Here is a 23,003-nt window from a genome sequence, read left to right as displayed (position 1 = left end):
GTTGTGGTAGTGGGAGCTGCAGTTGTAGTAGTAGATGGTACGGTTGTAGTAGTAGGGACTGCAGTTGTGGTGGTTGGAGCTGCAGTTGTGGTGGTTGGACCTATAGTTGTGGTGGTTGGGGCTGCAGTTGTGGTAGTTGGGGCTGCACTTGTTGTTGCAGCTGAAGTTGTGGTGGTGGGAGCTGCAGTTGTGGTGGTTGAAGCTGCAGTTGTGGTAGTTGGAGCTGCACTTGTTGTTGCAGCTGATGTTGTGGTAGTGGAGGCTGTAGTTGTGGTGGTGGTGGCCGGAACTGCAGTTGTAGTTGCAGTTGTAGTTGTGGTGGTGGGAGCTGCAGTTGTTGTGGTTGGAGCTGCAGTTGTAGTTGCAGCTGCAGCTGTAGTTGTGGGAGCTGTGGTAGTTGAGCCTGCAACATAAAAGTAATAATCCTCATCATTCCATTGTCCTTAAGTTGCATTCAAGCACCATTTCAAAGATAAGGCAAAGGCACCTGATTCTTAATGCCTGCAAGCCAAGATTTGTTTGTTTCCTGTTTCTATTGTTCACTTATGCCTTTTAGGGTGGTTGATTATTTTCTGAAGCATTTCAAAATTCAAATCAAAGAGGAATGTAAAAGTGCACTTGGAGAGATACAGCATCCCAAGTACACATTTCCTTGTATATTTAACTCTCATAATGCACAACAGGCTATCCTTTGCGATATTCTTATCTTCTCTGCACTATATTAGTTGAACGTTTTGTCATTTGTTACATATAGATACGTGGCTTGGTATTGGCACATTAATCATCTCTGTAACTCTACCAAACAATTCCTGCTGCAATATAAAAATAATACTTCTCATCATTCCATTGCCCTTAAGTTTATTTATTCCTGTTTCTTTTTTTCTAGTTCACATATGCCCTTTAGGGTGGTTGATAATTTTCTGAAGCATTTCAAAATTTAAATCAAACAGGGATGTAAAAGCACCCTTGGAGGGATAACGCATTCCAGTGAATGAATGTATCAGTAGATGTGCTGTCAGATGTTGTAGCTGTGCAGGCTGCGAGGCAGAGATGCAGATCTTTTGTAAATATTAGTCAATTACAGGATAAACTGAAATGTGTATAGCACCACTTGAAAATACAGTACATAGTACCATTTGAAGAAATAAAATGCCACCATCATTTTGTTTCTCAGTTTATGGTGGCTTTCAAAACTGTATTTTATGATACAGTCATCTGCATGTTTTAAGAGTAGCAATCAGTAGAAGGTGATAGCAGGTAACCAATCCAATATCACTCCAATCCTGCCTCCTCTGCACTGGCTTCCTGTCAAGTTCATAATTGAGCTCTACACAACCTGGCCCCATCCTTTATCAGAGAGCTTCTGATCCCCTACCAGCCCACCACGTCGCTGAGGTCCTTAAACATGGCTCTCCTAGCTGTCCCTCACATGAGACTGAGGACTCAAGGCATCATTGCATTCTGCACCCTGGCACCTAAATTATGGAACAGTTTCCCCTTTAACCCTTAGATGCATCAGTGATTGGACCTTACACCAGTGGCGGATACAGAACATGGCTAATGGGTGGGCCTAAAAAATTCTGGATGGGCCTGTTATTTCATTTTGTTTATTTTTTTAGATAGACATGTATAAAATGATATAATGAAAGAAAAAAAAAAACCTCTCGGACCCGTAATAAATTTTGGTATGCAATTTCCTAGTAGGCTACTCATTTCATAAAATAAACGTTGGAAAAAGGACATTAAAACATTTATTTATTTAGTTAGTTATTTTTTGGTCTTGAATCTGATAGCGTGGGCAAGCTGTCAATCTGGGTGGGCCTACACCCATCCAGGCCCACCCGTAGATCCGCCTCAGCCTTACACTGCTCCATAAGTGGGCCAAAAATGACCTACTTTGGATTAACTGTATTTTTCAATAATTTAAGCTGATTATTTTCATCCTTTTTGCTTAACTATATCAAGTAAACATATTTGGTGAGCACAACAATGACTTATAATTTAAAATATGATTATTTGTGTAACATTTTAAAGTGTATTCAACCAGTGGATAACAGGTATATGTACCATCAAATCAAACTAGCAGCCCACCTTCTATATGGGCTTCCAAACTAATTATTTACCTAGGTTGCAGGTTAGTGGCCATGCAAAAATCAAATGTCCCAGGTGAGTAGCCCTACATCTACCTCTCTCTTGTTGCTCTGTTCTGTCTACAAAACACCCCACCTAACCTATAATAATGTTAGCAAGCTGTTTTGAATAAAACCATACAAGTAAAGCTGCTGCTGTTACTGTTACTGTTACCATTACTGACTAGATAACATGCTACATGGTGGTAGCTGGCTATCTAGAAAGACAGATTTAATTATTTAAAAAAAAATGCCTCTACAATCTGTGATGATAAATGTGAAATGTATTGGTTATCAATTTAGAATCACAAAAGAGTTCATGCAGTAAAAATATCTATATAATATTGATAATATTGACATTAAATAATATATTTTATTTCAAAAATAATGTGTAAAATAGTCTTGATAAGTGGTTACACTACTGACATTTGATGTGTGCTCAACAATAAATAGGCTTTATACTTCATAAGGATCAAATTTTCTCCCAAGATTCCACAGGAAATGCACATGGATCATTTTTGACTCATTTAGCAAAACTTGCACCAAAAAATTTTGAGGAATACCTGTTGAGTGGTTTAAGTCATATCTTAAGACCTTTTTCTACTCCAAAGCTTTTAAGTGATGTGTTTATTTTGCTTGTGTTTATCCCTTGTCTCACTTGTTTTTATTATTTCTGTTTTTTAATCTCTTTTAAATACCATTTGCTGTTTCGCTTGATCTTTTTTTATGGCAGTGTTTTATTGTAAAGCATTTTGTTAATCTGGTTTTGATAAGTGCTGTATAAATACAGTATGACGTACTCATCAGGGTATTTTGTGAAATGTCAAAGTGTGGCAGTGTAAAATGAAAAATAGTAATCAAACACATTTGTTTATGCTTAATTGCTCATTTTGCAATGCCTATTGGCTTTGGATCTACTTCTGGCATCTTGGCATCAATGGCAACTTCTGGCATTTTAGTTATACTGCATAATTGTAGCCATAAATAACATCAGTCATAATTAAGCTTATAGCAGTTACCTGTCTGTCCAGCGGATGCAAGAAGATACCCCATCAAAAATACAAAGGCAATGCTTTTTCTCCCCATGCTGACAGTCGCTGGAGAGATTTGTCTGTGTGCGCTTGGTTTGAGTCAAATCTTTTGTCACCTGTGTGGAAAGACAAAGAACTGGTGACAGGAGCTAGCTTCACAGAACCTGAAAAACTAGGTACATCACAGCAGAATACAGCTCAACTGTTTACAAAATATAGGACACTTGGACATGCTAACAGCAAGTTGTTACTGGAATTCCATCAGTCCTTGTCAAACTGGTTTCCGATTGATTCCGCATTGCACTACCAGCATAATCATACCATTGTCACTACACAGTACGCTGCATCACACTGCATGTCACCCAGAAACGATGATTCCCTTGAGAGAAAACATCATATATTCTACAGTTTGCCATTTACAGTTCATTTGTGGTTGTAGTTTGGGATTGTGCTGTGCATGTATGGGGTTACATTTCAACACTGAGACTAATGACAACTTGATATAAAATGTGCCAGCATAGAAATCGAATGGGTTTGTCTGTTCTATTTGTATGGGTGCCAAGAACACGTTATATTTAAAGACTACACAATCTGTGGTCTCAAGCTGATGAAACAGGTCCACATCCCATCTAAATGTAGACATGAGCGCATTAAAAAAATCCTATCGTAACATCTGTGGTGTACAGTATAATTTTTTGGTTTGCTTTCCATGTTGATGCACAGGCGACTGATATTGCTTAATAAAGTCACCATGTGAACTAGCTGGTTCCTGCATGTGTGTGTGTGTGTGTGTTTGTGCGCGCATGCGAGTGAGGGATTCTCAAATTTCAAATTAAATTCTAGTTTTAACTCTGCTCTCAGAACTGCATGTAAAACACTGAGAGCATCAAACAACGACGTAAAGTCATGGTTTCAAATAACATTTCAAATTTCACCTCTTCATTCACGTGCATCATGTTCACCACACAATTCACAAAATCATGGTTCTAACTAAAATATGAACAGAATTCAATTTACAAACATTCAGATAAGGAGGCAATGGCCATTTTATTTTTTTAACTAACTGCCAAATTTTGATAATATGAGAAAGTAAAGCCAACTCACTGGGTCTGTTTTCTGGTCGTCTGGATCATCCTAACATCAGCAGTCTTGCCAGTGAAAGGTGATGCCTCTCTGTTCTTTCTGGCGTCTGTGTTATATCTATGGTTACACCAACAAAACAATGTGATGTAACTGCATCATCTGAGAAATTCGTTGCAAATAAATAATTACATAGCTTATTGTCTCACCGTTGCCACGTGTCTTTAACTACACTTCCAACGGAGTCTGGGATTCAGAAAGTATGATATGTGAAGCACTACATGCCACAATCCTTCCTTTTTTTTATTTTTAGGAATGGCATTGATCGGCAAATGATTGGCAAATGAACTACAAATGAACTCATGCATGACAGAATGTAGCACTTAAAAAAAGAAAAAAGAAAAAAGCAATCTGTAGGAAATTAATGTGTTCCTTCAGTTCACACACAATGCAGTGTATGGGAGTGCATAGATGTTTGTAAAATGCATGTACAACGTATAGGTATAGTGAATGGTAAGTTGCTAGAATATAAACTGGACTTTTTTTACACAGAACTTAAGTAATTAAGCAAGTGCATGGATTTTTGTGGATTTCTCACTACAGATGCTGAAGTGAATCATCTGGTTTCTTGTGTGCATGTAAAACTATATGTGAGTGAGTGAAAAGTGGGTTTAGATTAATCTATAGCAGGTTTTTTTTTCCAACTGGCAAAGTGTAGAACGTCATTATAAAGAAAATATGAAGCTGAGTGACATGTTTAGAGTTTTGTGTCATCAGAAATGTTGAATTTCATGCAGCTGAGCTTGGCTAATTAAACAGCTTGTGGAAATGAAGACCTCATGAATTCAAATTTAAGACATTTTAAGACCTTTTTAAGGACCTGCACCTTGATAAGACAGTGAGACAACTCATATTTAATAAAAAAAAATGCATGTGTAGGCTCCATTCTGTTAATATTTGACAGGTCCTTCTCAGTTCTGATTCAGAGTGTCACGGTCATTCACTACAAGCATGAGGAAGAGGAAATCAAGGGGGACGATTTACCCACTTCTCGGTTATCAGCAGTCAGTTCTGTTGCAATAAAGCATGAAGACAGACGGCGTTGTTTCAACACCTCTTCATGGTCACACTATGTAGCAGGAATTTCCCATGTACTGTATATTTTAACACACAAGTGGCCAATACCAGTAAGTTGAAAATAATTTAACACCAGCTAACACTATTATATTTGAAATACTGGCTTGCTTGTTGGTAACAAAGGTGAAAATTACACAAAAGAGCACACTGTCAGATGTGGATTCTGGACGTTCATTTTCATGTTTAGAGTGTGTGATAATCATGGCAATTGCAGTCCCAGCACTTTGACTTTGCCTGCATGCAGGGGCGCCATATATGGGGGAAAAGTTAGGACAATTCCAAGGGCCCTTGCCTGACAGGGGCCCCAAAAAATAGGTAAAAACTAATATAAAATTATTAAACCATCATCGAGTAAATTTTTTTTTTTTTTCATGGGGCTCAAAATTCCTGGTGGCACCACTGCCTGCATGGCTCTACTCTTGCCTTTTGAAGCTAGTCTCTAAAAAGCTGAGAGAAGAGACAGCACACACGGAAAGCATCAGGATGAACTTTATTGACCTTTTTAGAGAAAGTTCACCAGAAAATGTCTTGGACAGGCATGTTAAATTATTTACGTTTCATCCCTCTGTCCCGTTGCTTTTATTACTGACTGCTGAGCATAATGCTTTTTTTTTTTTTTTTAACTTTGTAATAATAATAATAATAATAATAATAATAATAATAATAATAATAATAATAACAATTATTATTATTATTATTATTATTATTGTTATTATTTTATGTATTTATTTTTTATTTTGGGATCCAATAATATTTAATTAACTGTTTTTGATTTTGCTGTTAATTACAGACTAAAGTATTTGATAGGATCAGTAAGGACCTTATTTACACAACAGGGGGGATCAGACCTCTGTTAGAAAAGTCTGGGAGGGGGTAAATAATTTCTTAGACGATGCATACTTATTTTACATAGACCCCACAGATCATGCTTTGAACGATGGTGCCTTCTTTCAAACTGCACTGCATCAGAAACACCTGACAGACAGGATGCACTGCTGTAAAGCACGCTATGCAATTTGGAGCTGTTGTTACGTTCATCAAAAATATTTTTGGGGGTGTTTTATGACACTGCTGTTCAAGAAGTTAAAATAAGAGAGTTGATGATTCAGATTGTGGTTCCAGTTCATATTCTAGACTGACCAGAGTTTGAGAGGTCAAAATCCAATGGTTTAACAACTTCTAAATGTTGTAATAATTTGTCTAACACAAACTATAGATAGCTGATTTATATATGTTTGGAAGTAAAAAATACTGCTTTGACAAGAATAATTAAAGGCAGGCTTATTCCCATTTATTAGTCTTGTGTTTTACAAGGTTCTGGGGGTAAATTTGGAGGTAAGTTTCAAAGACTGTGAATCTGTAACAGTTTTAATAAAGCTTTTTTGTCTTTAAAAAGTAAAAAGAAAGTCTCTCTCTCTCTCTCTCTCTCTCTCTCTCTCTCTCTCTCTGGCTCTATATCAACTCACACATTTTATTTTGGTAACACACACGGGCTCTTGAATTGTCTATAGGCAATTAGTCTTTGTTATATCATCAACACAAATATCTGACACCACTGCTTCTGCATCATCCACTGTTAGGAGGAAGCCTCCACTGCCAGTCACTTCTCAACAATGTGTCATTTAGAAGCAGTTTGTATGGGACAGTTTTAATTTGTCATAAATGAAAGATGTTTTTCTTTAAGATTATTGAACTGAAACTAAAGATAGCCAGTGTGTTTTTTTCTGTTTTTAAATTTGACCATTTCCATGCTATAACTAAAAATAAACAAAACTCCATTTATATAACCCAGTCAGCTGACACTCATCCGTTTCTGGTGGGAACTCAGGAAGCCTTTTGGAACTTGTTTCTCACCGTGCAGTTTAAAGTGTAACACTGCATGTCGTACAGCAGGGCATGTAGCCGTTGTGTTTTCTGCTGTTATCGTTGTCTTTGTGGAATTAAAACTCTTTATTTTATGTAGAAGAAATGGAGCAAGCGGGTGAATTTACGCTGGCAAAGTGCTGTGAGTTTCTCCGACAGGCGACGAGCGGCTAAAACGAGTTAGCTGTTAGCTCTGCAGCGTTAGCATGTTAGCTTCAGTTCGGCTAACAACGACTAACGTTATGCGACTTAAACACTATTTCCATAACCTTTTCTCTGATATGTGCCATATTTAGTCACCTATTCACCTTTCCTACTAGTTACAGTCAGCTGAATCTGTCCGTGAATGTACAGATATAATGTACAGTCTAATACGAGCTAACGTTAATTTTGTAATATCAATTTAAAGGCAGTTATCGCTAAGTTACCCAATGTTGAGGTTACATTTTTTTTTTTCATTGTCCAGGAGCTATTTCAGTCAGCCCAGTCGTCCTAGGTGTGTGAACTAAATCCCTAAGTGATGACCTCCTTTTTAACTCCTGCAGGATGATGTGAGAGCAGTCATTAGAGAGCAGAGGATGGACAGAGACTTGTTGAGGCAGTGTCTGGCCTATCACGGAGAGTCACTGTTCAACACCCTGAAATGTGAGCAGACAGAGAACCCAGACTTCCAAGCGGTGGTCTCTGACCTGTCCAAGGCCTCGTATGAGAGGTAAGAAATCACAAAAATCAGAAATACCTCCAGGGGAAACTGGAGTCATTGGTAGTTGCTCAGATTCTCAAGAGAGGAATCAGTTCTTCTAAATTTGCACATTGACCTACCTCTGCACATTTTATACACCCATGCACACGTTTTTTTCTGTTTTTTTTTTTTTGTTGCACATTGCTTTTTGCACACTGGGTTGTACTTAGATCTTATTCTGTTGTACTTAGATCTTATTATTTATTTTTATTTATTTATTTATTTATTTTTTTTTTTAATCTTTTTTTTTTTATTGATTTATTTAATCTGTAATCTGTGGATACTGCTGAAAAACTGTGAATTTCCTGCGGGATGAATAAAGTATCTATCTATCTATCTATCAAATTATAGGCAAAAGAAAAATAAGAAATCTAAAAATATGTGCCTTAGTTAGAAATTTGTCTAAAAAAAAGTGTGTGCCTTATTTATCAATATGTGCATTAATCCGACTTTTGCATCTATCACAGTTGTAAAAACATATGTGCATTATGTCTAAATATATGCATTTAATCCAAAATATTACAACAGTAAATACAGAAATAAGAAATTGAGCTTATGTATGAAAGTAAACCTTACACAGGGATATTGCACTGTTGAATTGTCAGGCCTACAGGTATAAAATATTGCACAGTTAAATAATCATGGTTAAATAAGCTCTCTCTTTCATATGACAAAGTCTCGTGGTCCTAATTCGTAGTCCTGGATATACTGAATAACGAATACTAGATGAGTTTCTGAAAGTGCCAGAGAGGTTTGTGTTAAAAAGGAGCCACTGCTGATCGTGTGTGCGTGTGCGTGTGCGTGTGCGTGTGCGTGTGCGTGCGTGTGTGTGTGTGTGTGTGTGTGTGTGTGTGTGTGGTTTCTGTGCAGGGGGAATGGAGGACAGGGTAATCAGTTAGTGGAGCAGTTCATTGCCAGGAAAGCTGACATCCTATTCAGTCCGGCATGGAAGACGGCCACTCCGCGACAGGAGCAGCAGGAGGAAGAGGAGGCTGCAGGTGTGTGTGAGAGAGAGTGTGAGTGTGTGTGTAGTTTTCTGGGATCCTTTACATGTGCTTTATGGAGAGTACCAACTTTTTCCCTCAAACAGGCAGCTCACAGCTCCACAATGCAAATGCAATAAACTAAGGAATTCTTTTATCCTCTTCCCTGATCAGTTAAACTTCTCAACCAAGACACCAAGCCAGTCATGACAGCATGATCAGGGAAGGCCTTGATGGAAAATTTGTTATTTAAACTTGTTATTTTTTTTTATTTCTTTATTTATTTTTCACTGCCCCTCTCGCTCCCTTTTTGTCCTTTTTGACATTACTGTCTATTGGCTTTTGGTTCCTCATGATATACCAATTAGATTGACAGTCTATTTTATTTTTACATTATTATTTATCCTTTTTCCCTTCTCCCCTTTGTGACATGATACTAGAATTTATTTATTTATTTATTTGTTTATGTTTCCCAAATGCCAAACCAGTGTCAGAGAAATTTGACAATAAAATTGTATCATTTTGTTTCATGTTATGACCTCATACATAACTTCTTATGTTATTGTACGATTTGGAAGATTCTCTTGGTCATTGGTGCTGCCTGGTAATCATCAGCACCTCTATGCCTGGACTGTGCATGATTAACTCTCCATGGGTTCCCTCCTAGAGCCGTATGCCATCATGCCACCGGTGGAGCTGTTCATGGAGGTGTCTTACGAGGAGAGGAGAGCCATGCTCTACCGCGACCTGGAGAGAGGAGACATTGTTGTCGGCAAGATCAACAACATCAGAGAGTACGGCTTCTTCCTCACTCTGCTCTGCATGGCAGGGGGCCTGGAGCGAGACATAGAAGACCTAGAGCTTTCGGTGGGTAAACCAGTTATAAATCAGCCAAAGTGATGCTCTTTAAACAAATGTGATTTTTCTGAATGTTATAAAGATATAACTTGACTCATGTCTGTGAGTCCCATACTGTTTATGTATTATCTTTATTCTCATCTTTAGCTTCCTTTTTTATTTACTGTTGTTTCTATTCATTGTGCTCTTTTATTGTTAAGACGCAGGGTTTCATTCTCAGTAGAGACCTGTCTAAGACAAACACAACAGTACAACACTGATTTTCAAGCAAACAGACCACTCAATACAGAGCCCAAAACATCAAAGTGAATTTGCGTAAGTGCCAAGTGATATACAGAGAATGATCAGTGTATGAATGAGCAGAAAATGCGACCTTGTTTGTTTTTTTTTTCATTGAACACTGGTGTTTCAGTTTTATTTTACATTGGTTATTTTCTGTCTCAGGGTTTTCCTGGTAGCTCTGTTGGCCGTGGTGCTTGATGCTAGCTGATAAAGAACACTGGTGACATTTTTTGACATTTCAAGTGCAGAAACAGGTTTTACAGTGTCAGATGTTTTATTTTGATCTCATGCAGGAAAAAAACAGTTCAACATAACCTTTTAGGTGTTTGTTTACCATTTCCAGTGTGCACCTCCACGGGTGCTGCCATTTGTGTGTGCCATCAGAGAATCTAGAGCTGAGCTTCCTGATTACTCATCTGATCCCAACTATATAATGTAGCCTGCTCATTTGAATGTGGCTGTCAAGTCAAGTCAAGTATAACTTTATTATCCATAGTAGGAAATCTAGTTCTGCTATAGATAATGTATTTTACTTGACTTGACTCAGTTGTCATTCCCCTTTCTCTGCCCTCAATCATTTTAGTCTCTCTACTGTGACTGTAAAAAAAGGGAAAATGGCCCACCGATAATAACATTTTTTCTGTCTCCTCTCCCTCCAGGCACTCTGTCACATCAGAGAAATTCCCTCCACTGGCAACCACGATGACCCTCTGTCCTACTACCAGATTGGAGACCTCATCAGAGGTCAGTGACTAGTTACTTTGTTGGGTTTGTCATAAACAGCCAGCCTTCCGCAGCGAGAGCATAGTCAGACCTCAGCTCCATAATATCAAAATACATTTGGCTGATTCTCTTTAAAATGACTATGCAGAGTTTATCCTAAACAACTGGAGCTCTTGACTTACACAGTACATTTTTGAGAGCTGGATTTTTTATTGTCATTAAGCACTTTTAACACAGAGCTACCACCACATTACAGAGTCAGTGTTTGTAGAAAGGATATTGATTCTTGCTGTTAACACAGATGTCTGAAAAATTTCCATGTGCACTCATTCACACAGGCCATTAAGAGGAGCAAAGATGTGGTAAATGTGAAAAGAATGCAGTGAAATGGTATGAAACCGTCGCTGACTGGGCACATATTGAGTATGGCTCTGACTTCTGAATCTGATAAATTTCCAGATCTTTTCATCTTCAGGCGTCCAAAGTCCTTAGGAAGAGCATGTGAAACAGCAGATCTGTGTGCACCTTCTAATCCAATAAATTGCACTCACACTGCTGCCCCGCCCAAAGATTCCTGTGAATTTTATTAAGGTCTAAAGGAGTATGGCCAGAGCAGGATTCTCCGAAATAACAATACTGGGTCTCTCCCTGTTGATCATAATTCATCCAGAGGAAATTCCAATAAACTCACTCCTTAACCTTGTGACTCTTTATCATGTTGCAGATCCGGTATTGTTCAAAGGATAATTATGGTGTTTACATCAGGCCTAATATTGTGAAGGGTGACAGTTTGTTTTTCATACATCAGCAGCTGTCACTTAAAAATCTGGCATCTTTCTATTGTACCAGTATGCCAAGTCACTTATGATAAACCCAATCCTAGATGGAATGTGGAGAGCTGGACCAGGTTACTCATCCAAGCTACAAATTTGGTTCACATGCCCTCGATTAGCCCTGATTTTCTCGTAGTTGACCGGCTGAGGTTACAAAGCTTCAGACAGATCAGACACCCATTTTTTAATTTTCTTTATGTATTTTTGCATATTTCTGCTGGTACCTGAAGGCTTAGACAAGTGCAAGTTCATAGAGTTAGAGAATTTTAATTTAGGGAACCACATTGTGAGGAAAAAGCTTGCGTGTAAATAATTAAAAAAAGTCTATGTGTAAATAATTTTCAGATGCCCAGCAGTCCCCTATTTGAAATCCAGTCATCAGCTAGAACTGTACTTGATTGTCATCTGCAGCACAAATAACTTATTTCCTTTGGTTGTTTAGTTGTTGTTTCTTCTTTTGTTGATCCCAATCCCAAACCAAATCTTTAACTGAGTGTCTGTGCTTTCTGGCAGCTGGCGTGAAGGACATTGATCGCTACCAGGAGAAAATCACAGTGTCCCTCCAACCGTCCTCTCTCACCCCCAGCTCAGAGCACATCAAACTGGGAGTCATTTCCCGGGAGGAGCTTCCAGTACACTACAGGTAACACACATGGTGTTGAGCGTGGATATATAAATGTGAGTGGTGTACATACAAGCACTTTTTCCTGATGCAAAGTCAAGAGCTGTGGCCAGTAGAGATTTAACACCAGCTGAATTCCAGATGTGTGTAAAATTTGACTAAGGGAGATAAATCTATAAAAGCTACCAGTAACACCATAAAATCATATAGTTTAATGCCTTGCATAGCTACTTTTTCTCTTTGCTTGTTCTTTCCCACGTGAGGACCATACACCCGCGCTGACAGTGAGATGGTCAAATAAAAGCAGAACTATCACTCTAACAGCTGCTTGCACACTGTACAACATAATGTTGCAACTTAACTTCTGTCAACTTTTCCTCCTGTTTCTCTGCTTCCTCGATTGCCCAGTTAATTACAGTTAATTACAGTTAATTACAGTCAATCACAGTTAGGGGAAAAAAACAACAACAATCACTACAGTGTTTCCCATAGATTCCCCACTATAGGGCTTGGGGGAGTAATATTCGAATAAATACATTAGCCTATATCTAGCCTATTTCTTATTTCACAATTATAATTTTAGTAATCATTCACCTTAATTTAGTGTTTTAACTCTATTTTGCCCTGCTCACCTTGCTTGTGTGTTGGATTTTTCACCCACGATTCTATTTTCACAATTCTATTTTTCAGCTGCTTTTGTTGTTAATAACATACCAAACAGATGAAAGTAACGTGGTACTGAATGACACTTCCTTTGTCCAATAATTTGTACTAGTGAGTCATTTAAGGTAAACGAAGGTAACGAAACTTGATACTCAGCTCTACTAATTACATGTTTTAAGACTGGGTGTGTCTGTGCAAACTAAAGTTCTGGTTACATGGTGACAATGACCACAAATTGGGGGTGGGAGTGATGCGAAACTAATGGTGCTAATGGGAAACCTTGAATGGGCTGAACTATAAAATGGGCAATATGGAAAACACTGAACCAATTCGTTGTGAGAGGCTGATGCTGCTCTGTGTGACAGTGTTTTTTGTTTTTTTGCATACAAATTTATACTGGTATTATTGGGAACGATATCATATGGCACAGTCCTACTGCTAAACCTTTCCTCTGCTCCCCTCACATTCATCGACAAGTTTCTGCCACTCACTTTCTCGCTCTCGCCCAACCACACACTCGTTACACACATTCAGTATGCATTGCCTTATTCCTTAATGGAGCTACGCTACTCTTTGTAACACTACCTCTCGCATAGCTGTTTTTTGAAGAATGAAGAGAGGAAGGATGCTAGGATTTGATGCACTTGTAGATGACTCAAAACAATTGTGTGAGTTAAAATCATCAGGAGCCCATTGATATTAATGAATGTGGGATTTTTTAGCAGTGGTGCTCATAATTCTGCAGCAGTGCACCACTAGATATAGGGGAAACACCACGTAGTCAAGATAAAATATTCTAGGTGACACCTTTCCAAAAAAACCTGCTATATCAGACACAACTATTACTGTAGGAGCTGGGCGCCTGCTGACATTTAGTCTCCTCTTCTTCTCTCCTATCCTCTCCTTTCATCTTGTCCAGTCGGAGCATTCAAGCAGCCAGTGACACCAGTGAAACGTATGGGCGTCTGCTGAGAGGTTGCCATGGTTACCACAACCCCTCTGTGGTGGAGTACCTGTTGGGGATGGTGGGAGTTAGCGACACGCAGCCACCGTCAATGATGAGAGGACTACAGAGGTAAACATGTTGACTGGCTTCATATTTACTGACAGTTTATTAAAACAAAGTTAAAAAAAAATCACTTCACAATGATTTTCATGATGATTTTCACTATCTCACTGTCAGGTTTTTTAAAGTTGTCCCTATTAATTCAAAACAGTATAATATCTTAGCTTGTAATTCTTGTCATTTTCTTACCCAAATCTGGCAGATATAACTGCACTTCATTTAAAGCTACTACAAGTTATTATTTTCTTACTTTTGAGATAAAGCTGGATGCCTAATATCACTGAGGATAGGTTTTCATTTTGGGCTCTTGGCTAACTTCACCTCTGTTTCCTCTTTGATCAAGCATGATAAAAAAAGTGTCAATACTTTAAAGAATTGTTTTTAGACCCGCGGAGAGCAAACCTCATTTTCTTTATGTTCAAGGTAGGACAGTACATCGAGGCAGCTTTCAGGAGAAGGAAGCCAACAAGATTGTGAACGATATCACACTGAATCATACACTCAGTGGCCATTTTATTAGGTCCACCATACAATCTAATACAGTTCAGTGCAACAGCTCTGCCATAAATTTTACCTTCCAGGAAAGTTTATAATGTTCAGTTTTTGTGGACTTTTTAGAGAATGTGGAAATTTAATTCTATGTTTATTACTGAGGTTGTAGTTTGCAGAGGTCATGTACTGGACTACATTATATTAGGTGCTTCTATTTTCTATTTTGTCCTCCCTGTTTATATACATGAGGGGGGACAGAATATTGGAAACAACTGTCAATAAAATGCAGTCCAGTATAACAGCACTAGGGATGCACATGGTTAACCGTTTAACCGTTAACCGATAACAGTAACTCTAACCGATTAATACTAACGGTCAATTTTGTCTTTAAGCTACGTAATTCAATCAACTCATGGGGGCGTGTCGACAGGTGCAACACATGCCATCACGTGCTTTCCATCACAGCCCACTTTACAGCGAAGATGAAGAGAGCAAAAAGGTGTACGCAGTGCTGTTTGAGATGAGAAAAATCCTGATATTTTGTTGTTTTTGTTCATTTGGTTGATGTTTATTTGGCTGTTTTTGCACATTTAAAAATAAATAAATAAAGTCCATGAGAATTTTTTTGTCACGGCACTTTTGAATGGGTCACAGTACTCAAAAAAATAAAAATAAAATAATAGGGGAGGCAACCGCCATTCCGACATCCCTCCAATCTATTATTAAAAACTCCTGAAACGGGAAATATAATATGTCTAGTACACGTATTAATGTAACTCGGGCTAGTGTGAAACATGTTAGATTCATGTCTGAATCTCAGGGATCACTGACTGTAAGCAGAAACACAGTGTCAGTGACCTGTCACAGCAGCCAGCTGGAGCGCAGCTCTCCATTGAGCCTGTGTGTCTCCATGCACGCTGGCATCATATGCAACATTAATATTACAGATATCAATGACGGCTCTGCAGATGACACCTGAAGTCACTGACTAATTCCAGTCTCCTTCGTGTTGTACAGTAGGGGAGGGTGTGTATCCTTGTATGCAATTACGCACAAAACACACATTACATTGAATATATATATATATATATATATATTTTTTTTATCTCCAGACACGTCGCGGGTCGTCCAGGTTTACAGTAAAATTATTCGGAATGAAGCCGCATCATCCAGATAAACATTGAGCTCCATCAGAACTGTTTAAAAATCAGATTTCAGAAGCTCAAACTTTATTTTGGAAATGAAGCAGAATTAAAGAAATCACCAGCGCGCTCGCTCTCGACATAATTTAAAAAGCAATAGCAGACGATTGAAGCCTACAGTACTGTTAATTAGCCTATATCTAAAGCTTGTAGCTTTTTTTTTTTTTTACATTTTAGATGAGTAATCTAACTATTTGCCGTCATTGTAAATCTGCAGTTCAGCACCGGACAGCGCCGAGTCAGTGACTCTCTGGGCCCTATCTTGTGCCACCCGCTATCCGCTGCCACTACCCGCTACCCGCAAATTGCGGATTTAGGAACTTCCACTATCCCTAGACGGTATCTTGCGCCACCCGCTACCCGCTGTCCGTTATGCCGACTCGTCATTTGCGCCTGGAGGTGTGTCCGTGGGTGTGTTTCATGCGCTATCCCTAAACTTGCTATCTTGCGCACACACTTTAGGGATAGCGGATAGCGGATAGCGGGTGGTCCTGACCACCCGCTATCCGCTTTCCCTAAAGTTTGGGCTGTTACGAGAGCGCGCCCAGGCGGCTTCAATGCGCGCCCCGACGGAGCCTCGCCACGCACACGGTCGGATACCGGGACGCCGCCGGAATGGACTGAGTATATTACTCATATAGACTGTTTAGAGGAAAGACTGTTTTAATTGGACACTATCGCCAGCACGTTTTATTGTTTTATCATAAGCCAGCAGCTGTGCTATAGCCTATTTTTATTTTTAATATTTTATTTGCCCAATCTACCTTGTCAATAAATTAGTTTACACATAGTTCCCCCTCTGCCTCTTGTGTGTGTGTGGTGTGTCCCGGGGATTTTACTCAATCAGTACAACCTTGTGACACGTCCACTTGGACACATGCGGCTCCACCTCCCGAATTAACTCGCCTATAATATAATATATAATATGTATATAAAGCCAACTTGCTTTAGCCTCAGTAGAAGCCCTGAGGAAATCTACCTCCCTCTCTCCATCGCGGGTTTAGGATTTAGGATTTAGGATAGCGCATCCTGCCCTTAAAGGCAATGGCACCTGGCACACTGATTGGTTTAACTGGCGTAATGCCCAAAACACGCCTATGCATAATATAGCGGGTAGCGCAGGTGTTTTGCGGATAGCGGGAGGTGCACAAGATAGCAACTTTTACGGGGGAACGCCTCTTCATAAATCCTAAATCCGCAAATAGCGGGTTTAGGGAGTCTGGCGCAAGATAGGGCCCTCTGATTCCAACCTTTCCTTACATGGAAAGCCTTGTCGGAATGGTGGGACGTTTGTGTGTCGGAATAGCGGTATTTCGGGATGGTGATATGTCTAAATGGTGGTATGTCGGAATGGCAGCATGTCGGAATGACGGAATGTCGGAATGGCAGCATGGAAGGGCATTTAAATCTTATCGGTTAACGGTTATTAATCATTAAAGGGCGTCGGTTAACGGTCATAAAAAAAATCCAAAATGTGCATCCCTAAACAGCACCACTAACTATGAGCTCAGTGCCAAACATAGAATTGAATGAACACCTCTATTACTGTGACCTGAGCATTACAGGCATCATAAAAGTAATTTTATGGCAGAACAGTTCCTCTGAGTTTATATTCCATACCTCTGTGCCTCCTGTGTCCACAGTAAACATTTTGAGGAGGAAGACTTTGCTTCTGCGATCAGGAAGAAGCAGTCGGCATCTTGGGCTTTGAAGTGGTAAGTGTCACCTTTTAACTTGAACTGTGTCTCTTTAAGATGGTCATTGTCCTATTGATGTAACTGTGGTAATCCTTAAAGTATGTTACTTACATCATAGCGGACCCTGAAGTGATCAGACTACAGTTCAACGTAACGTTATTGCAGCAAACAACAAAATAAGTTGTTTAATCTGTGTCTTGATAATTCTGTTTTCTTTTCTTACTGTGCCTCAACTGTAGGAAATCTGTCATTTCAGACATTGACTGATTTTGTCAACATTAAGTTGATCTTATTTTCTGTGTCTGTCTGTCATGTCAGTGTTCGCGCTGGGGTCGACCACTTTAAGCACGGTCGTCATGTGGAAGCCATGAATGAGTACAACAAAGCCTTGGAGATCGACACTAATAACGTGGAGGCTCTGGTGGCACGGGGAGCTCTGTGAGTTTATTTGTATATAAGCTCATACAATCCACTTTTGGTACTTAAGTGATACTGTGATTGTACACAGAGAGGCAGACCTAATGGTGTGACAGAGAGAGAGGGAATATCAAGCAACATCGGTCAGGAGCTGGACTCAAACTCACTGTATACACGTAACTCACTCGCTGTATAAACATGACTGAGCTTAATGGTCCTTGTCACTCTCCATCCCTTTTTCAACGTACCAAGTGGGTTCCTTTAAGTCAGTCTCAATCGGCAAACCTGGAAAAACCTGAACTTTCATTTGAGAGGAAGTTGTGGACAACAAAACTGGAAGTTGTTGATTCAAAAGAGAAATTTCACACTGGTTTGAATAGTCCATTTGCCATTAAAAATGGCTACACAATATATACACACATAAGCCCAGCAACAGTGATTATTGTCACCATGGAAGAGTTTGAAAATGATGTACTGACCTTTAATCACAAAGTTCTTCTTTCTGCCCTCGTTTTTTTCCTGTGATGTGTTGAAGACTGTGAGTGTGTGTGTGTGTGTGTGTGTTGTGCATGTACTGCTTGGGTCATTTTTGTCCATGAGCATTACATATTTTATTGCAATAGGAACTTGAATTTTTTACGGCTTTACCTTATTTTTCATAAGGGTTCAGTAGTCATAGGTTCCTTGGTGTTAGTAAAAATATAAGTTTTGGTTTTGGGATGGTTAAACTGTGGGTATTTGTAAGAAAATCCATCTAGCATTGAAGGCTTTAGAAGTAAACTAAACATTTTGCCAATTTTCTAGTTGCGTTTTTTTTTTTTTTTTTTCCAGGGCTTGTTAACTCCTTGTTTGTTTAATGGTCTCCAATTAATTACATAGACCAGTGACTAATCAACACCAGCGCTTTTAAAATTGTCAGCATAGGAATGAAGACAGACTTTTACTCAGTTGATGATGGTGTCATAGCTCTCTTTTTCTGTCACAGACCTCACAGTGCCAGTCTATTACCAGTCCCAATATCCCGAACAGCTCTATCAAAATAAGGACAGCAACCACATTAAAAATAATAACCATTTAAACATAAACCTTCTGATGTCTATGATACTCAATTCAGTACTTGTCATCTTTGTAATTGTTTGCATGAATAAATGACATTCGCTTTAAAGAGGAGGTTCCCATCTCCGTATTTTTCTACACTACAATTCTAAAATGAAAGCGAGTGAAAAACAGCGATAATGGATTCTTAAAGTGGCCAGTGCCACGTAATCAGTCATTCATTTGTCAGACTGCATGCATTCTTATGGGTAACACCCTCTTGACATTCATAGTTTAGTTGTCAGTACGGTATGCAGAAATAATGCATATCGTTGGCTTGGTGGCCAGCCTAATGCAGTAATAACTGGAAAAATGCACTCAGTAGAGAGCAGGTCTCTGCCAGGCATATCTCCTAGACTTCTTTTCCAGGCTATAGGCTACCCTAAATTAATGAGCAAAACTTGGGAGAGACTCAAAAGTATTGTCAAATGCTTTTCAAATTACAAATTAAATTACTGTATGACCACGCATTCTTTGGAAAGGGTCATACATATTTGGCATATTTTTGGTTCTGGAGATATGGTACTGCAGGACCCTCCATTTTAAGTGAATGGGAGATGTGTGAAATTTGTCAAGAGTCAAGCAAAAATCTTTGGTCAATACTCAGCCTAACTTAGGGACTTATTTAGGAGCGTGTGTCAGGTCACGCTGAGTGTATTGAGATCCAGCAAGTTCTTAGATTAGCCACAGACATTGCAAACACTTAAAAAAGAATGTACACGCAAAGCATTACCAAAATACTCTCTAAGTGCTTTCCCTTTTAAGCCTAATGTAGCAGATTTGAACATGAACATTGTAGTTGCAAATGAGAATAACACAGGAGTAGCAGTCAGCCTTTTGACAGAAATTTCAAGTGCCACCCACCGCTTCCCACCATTTAACTAAAAGGGAAATCCCTTGAAGGACCCAGTTATTAGCCAGTTGGGATAGTAGCTGCTAATACAGATGATTAGTTTCTGTTGTTTTGGATTGCTTTTTCTTTACTCCAGTGTTTCCTTCACTGTTCATTCTTAGGTACGCCAACAAAGGGAGCATCATGAAGGCAATAACAGACTTTGAGCTTGGCCTGGAGAGCTGTCCTGATCATCGTAACGCCAAGAAGTACCTCTGCCAGACTCTGGTGGAAAGAGGAAAACAGTGAGCAGTGCTACACTTTCCTTTATGTGTGTCGGGTTCAGTGATGTATTAATATTATATATACCATGTGACTAGATACTCTATGGGATTTTGCACATCATAATATCATAATATGGCATAAGTGTTGGCTTTTCCTGGTTTTAAAGGCTGCATTACAGTACAGAGATGCAGTTTGCTGGACTTAGTAGACTTTTACAACTTTTCTGTCATTTGCCTCTACCTGCTTGGTCATCAAACCCATATTACTAATTACTATTAGTCAAAAATCTATTTTATGAAGGCACCAGTTGTGATCCTTATAATTGAATTGCAGTATATGTGTGGAGGTGTTTAGTCTATTGGTCTATTGGTATTTGTGGTATTTGATTTGGTCAAAGATGAACGTGTGTGTGTGTATGTGTGTGTGTGTGTGTGTGTGTGTTTGTTTGTTTGTTTTAGGCTTGAAGAACAGGAGAAACTAGTCACAGCGGAGGGCTTGTACAGGAGAGCGCTATCCCTAGATGACTCATACCCTGAGGCGCAGGAAGCCCTGCGCAAGATTACAGACACTATGCAGGTGAGCTGGCCACAACACACACCACACAAATACCTACACATACACACACATACACAGATGCCCACTCTCTTGGGTGTGCTTATACAGGGACAGACATTGCGATATTGTGGCTAAAAAAATGTTAAAATGATTATGATGTGATTTTACTGGGATCTGCACCAAACAAAGGTATAGAAAATCCAATTCGTAGGCCAGGACATCTCTGTAGCACAGTGCTTGATATAATGGTATTTTGTCATGAATTTGCCCCTCATCAGAAAATTGCAGCTCCTACGATTTGTGTATCACACTTAGCCATTTTGTGATTTTGATATTTTGGTTAATTGTTCAGTTCTAATACACACACAGGACATGAACACAGAAATGGAAGAACATATCTGTTGATTACTGTACATGCACACACACACACACACACACACACACACACACACACACACACACACACACACACACACACACACACACACACACACAGTTTGATGCACATCTATACCTACTACCTAAAAAGCTATACCTGAAAGAGTGTACCAATAATTTACAAAGACTCATAGTGAAGACACAGGTATCACACAGGCAGCATAAATGTAATACTGATGTGTGTCTAGAATTATTGATTCAAAAAGATGCAGTCAATTTGTCTTTTGTTGATGAATGACAAAGGGTCACCCATCACAATGGCCGCTAATTCTGAATTACAGTATTTGGTTTTAAATTAGTTACATCAAACCAAAACAAATCAAAAGAAAACGTTCTGTGTCAGAGGTGTGTCGGGGTTCATTTGTAGACATTTATTGTTTCCAACTATTATGTGGCTGAATCATATGTATGTCAAGTGTAGTGCAGCTGCTCCAGGCAGGCATTGCAGGCACTGGTACTTGCAGCAATCCAAGTTCATACAGAGTGTGTATTAACCAATGCACACATACACAACATGATGGTTTGTAATACTGATGAAGTGTTTTGGTGTGTGTGTGTGTCTCTGTGACCTCGGGACTCTGCCCTTTGACCCTCTGACTGCCACGGCCCTGTCACCTGCCATTCGGGGAAAACAAACAAACTACAAAATGACACCGGCTCTCCCACTGGTCTCTGGTTTGTACTGTGCGCCTGGTCCGAATACGGTAACTGAAACCCTCTCCCGTTGCCATGGGGAACAAACCCTGTATGTTTGAATCTGTATTTCTGCCTATATCTCACTCCCTCTGCCTTTACGCCAACAACTTCACTCTCAAATCACGCCACTTTCCACATGGTAAACCTGTTTGCCATAAACCCTCTATACATCTCTCTATGCTTCTGTTGTACTTTGTGTGTCTGTACACCTTCCTTGTGTTTGGGTTATGGCTTTCTGACCTTCTGTTCACTTCTCGCTCTGTCCCCTCACTCCTTTTCCTCATCCTTTTCCTTTTCATACTCTTCTCTTCTGATCCAAATGAATGGCCGAATGCTGTCACGGGGTCTCCGTTGCATGTCTGGTGTCACGGTGTGTATGTATTTGAATATATTTACTCTTTGGGCATCGGGCTGCCCTTGTCCTGCCTTGCCTATGCTCTGCTCGGCTGCCTTAAAGAAATCAATTCGCCTGCGAGAAGAGGCGCTGGCGAAGGAGCAGGAGAAAGCTAAAAGCAGCCAGACCAGCGCTGAGAAATTGCGTAAGATCTTAAAAGAGGAGAAGAGGTGAGTTGATTGATTGATAAAGGTATGGAAGGTGTCTGCTGTTAAACACATGAAGGGTATCTGGCACATACTGATAAATGCATGTCATGTGCAGTGTGTCCATTTACAGGTGTAATGAAAATGCACACAGTAAAATAACTTGGATCAGATAGCGTAAATACCCAAACAGACTTAAGCACACAACACATGCACATAGTATTCATTTAACTAGTTAGACATTTCATAGAAATAATCAAAATTTTCCTGATTTCAATAATTGTATCTTTAAATCTGTAGAAGCAAGGCAACTTTACAGCACTGTCTCAGAATTAGATTGTCAGTGGATATTCTCTCTTTTTCTTCAGGATGAAACGAAAACAGAGAAGATCCACCGCTTCCTCATCATCATCCTCCTCCTCCTCCAGGCGCTCATCCTCTTCCTCCTCCTCCTCATCCTCCTCATCTCGCAGGAGGTCCAAAAAGAGGAAAAAAAAGCGTAGGAGGTCTGACCGGGGGCGGGGAAGTAAGCGCCGTCGCAGGGTGTCCTCTAGGGAGAACAGGAGGAGTGAGGAGGGCAACAAAAGGGAGAAAGAGAGGAAGGGGAAAGAGGAGGATGAGGAGGAGTGGTACCCTGCACCTCCAAACACCTCTGCAACCTTTCTCAACCAGAAGGGGGGTTTTGGGTTGGAAGAGGAAGAGGAGAGGAGAGAGGAGAGGGATTCAGAAGACAAAAGGATCA

The 23,003-nt window shown here is 39.6% G+C and overlaps 1 protein-coding gene across 2 annotated transcripts; it reads left to right on the top strand.

The window, feature by feature from the left end:
- Positions 1 to 7,201: 7,201 nt before the first annotated feature.
- ttc14 (tetratricopeptide repeat domain 14) lies at positions 7,202 to 22,772 on the top strand. 2 transcript variants are annotated; one of them, XM_030048776.1, is made up of 12 exons: positions 7,203 to 7,382; positions 7,786 to 7,952; positions 8,853 to 8,980; positions 9,633 to 9,832; positions 10,765 to 10,849; positions 12,175 to 12,304; positions 13,866 to 14,021; positions 17,350 to 17,421; positions 17,722 to 17,841; positions 19,930 to 20,052; positions 20,491 to 20,608; positions 22,179 to 22,772. In XM_030048776.1, exons 2-12 carry the CDS (start codon positions 7,819 to 7,821, stop codon positions 22,287 to 22,289), a joined length of 1,377 nt encoding a protein of 458 aa, XP_029904636.1. In that variant the 5' UTR covers positions 7,203 to 7,382; positions 7,786 to 7,818; the 3' UTR covers positions 22,290 to 22,772. The 2 variants fall into 2 exon arrangements, with proteins under 2 accessions (XP_029904635.1, XP_029904636.1); XM_030048775.1 differs by lacking the exon at positions 22,179 to 22,772 and having other exon boundaries at positions 7,202 to 7,382; positions 20,491 to 20,984.
- Positions 22,773 to 23,003: the final 231 nt, after the last annotated feature.

This window comes from Myripristis murdjan, chromosome 4 (assembly GCF_902150065.1).
Source record: "Myripristis murdjan chromosome 4, fMyrMur1.1, whole genome shotgun sequence".
NCBI lineage: Eukaryota > Metazoa > Chordata > Actinopteri > Holocentriformes > Holocentridae > Myripristis > Myripristis murdjan.
The sequence above is the reverse complement of the archived record's forward strand: the minus strand, read 5'-3'. Positions and strand labels throughout refer to the sequence as shown.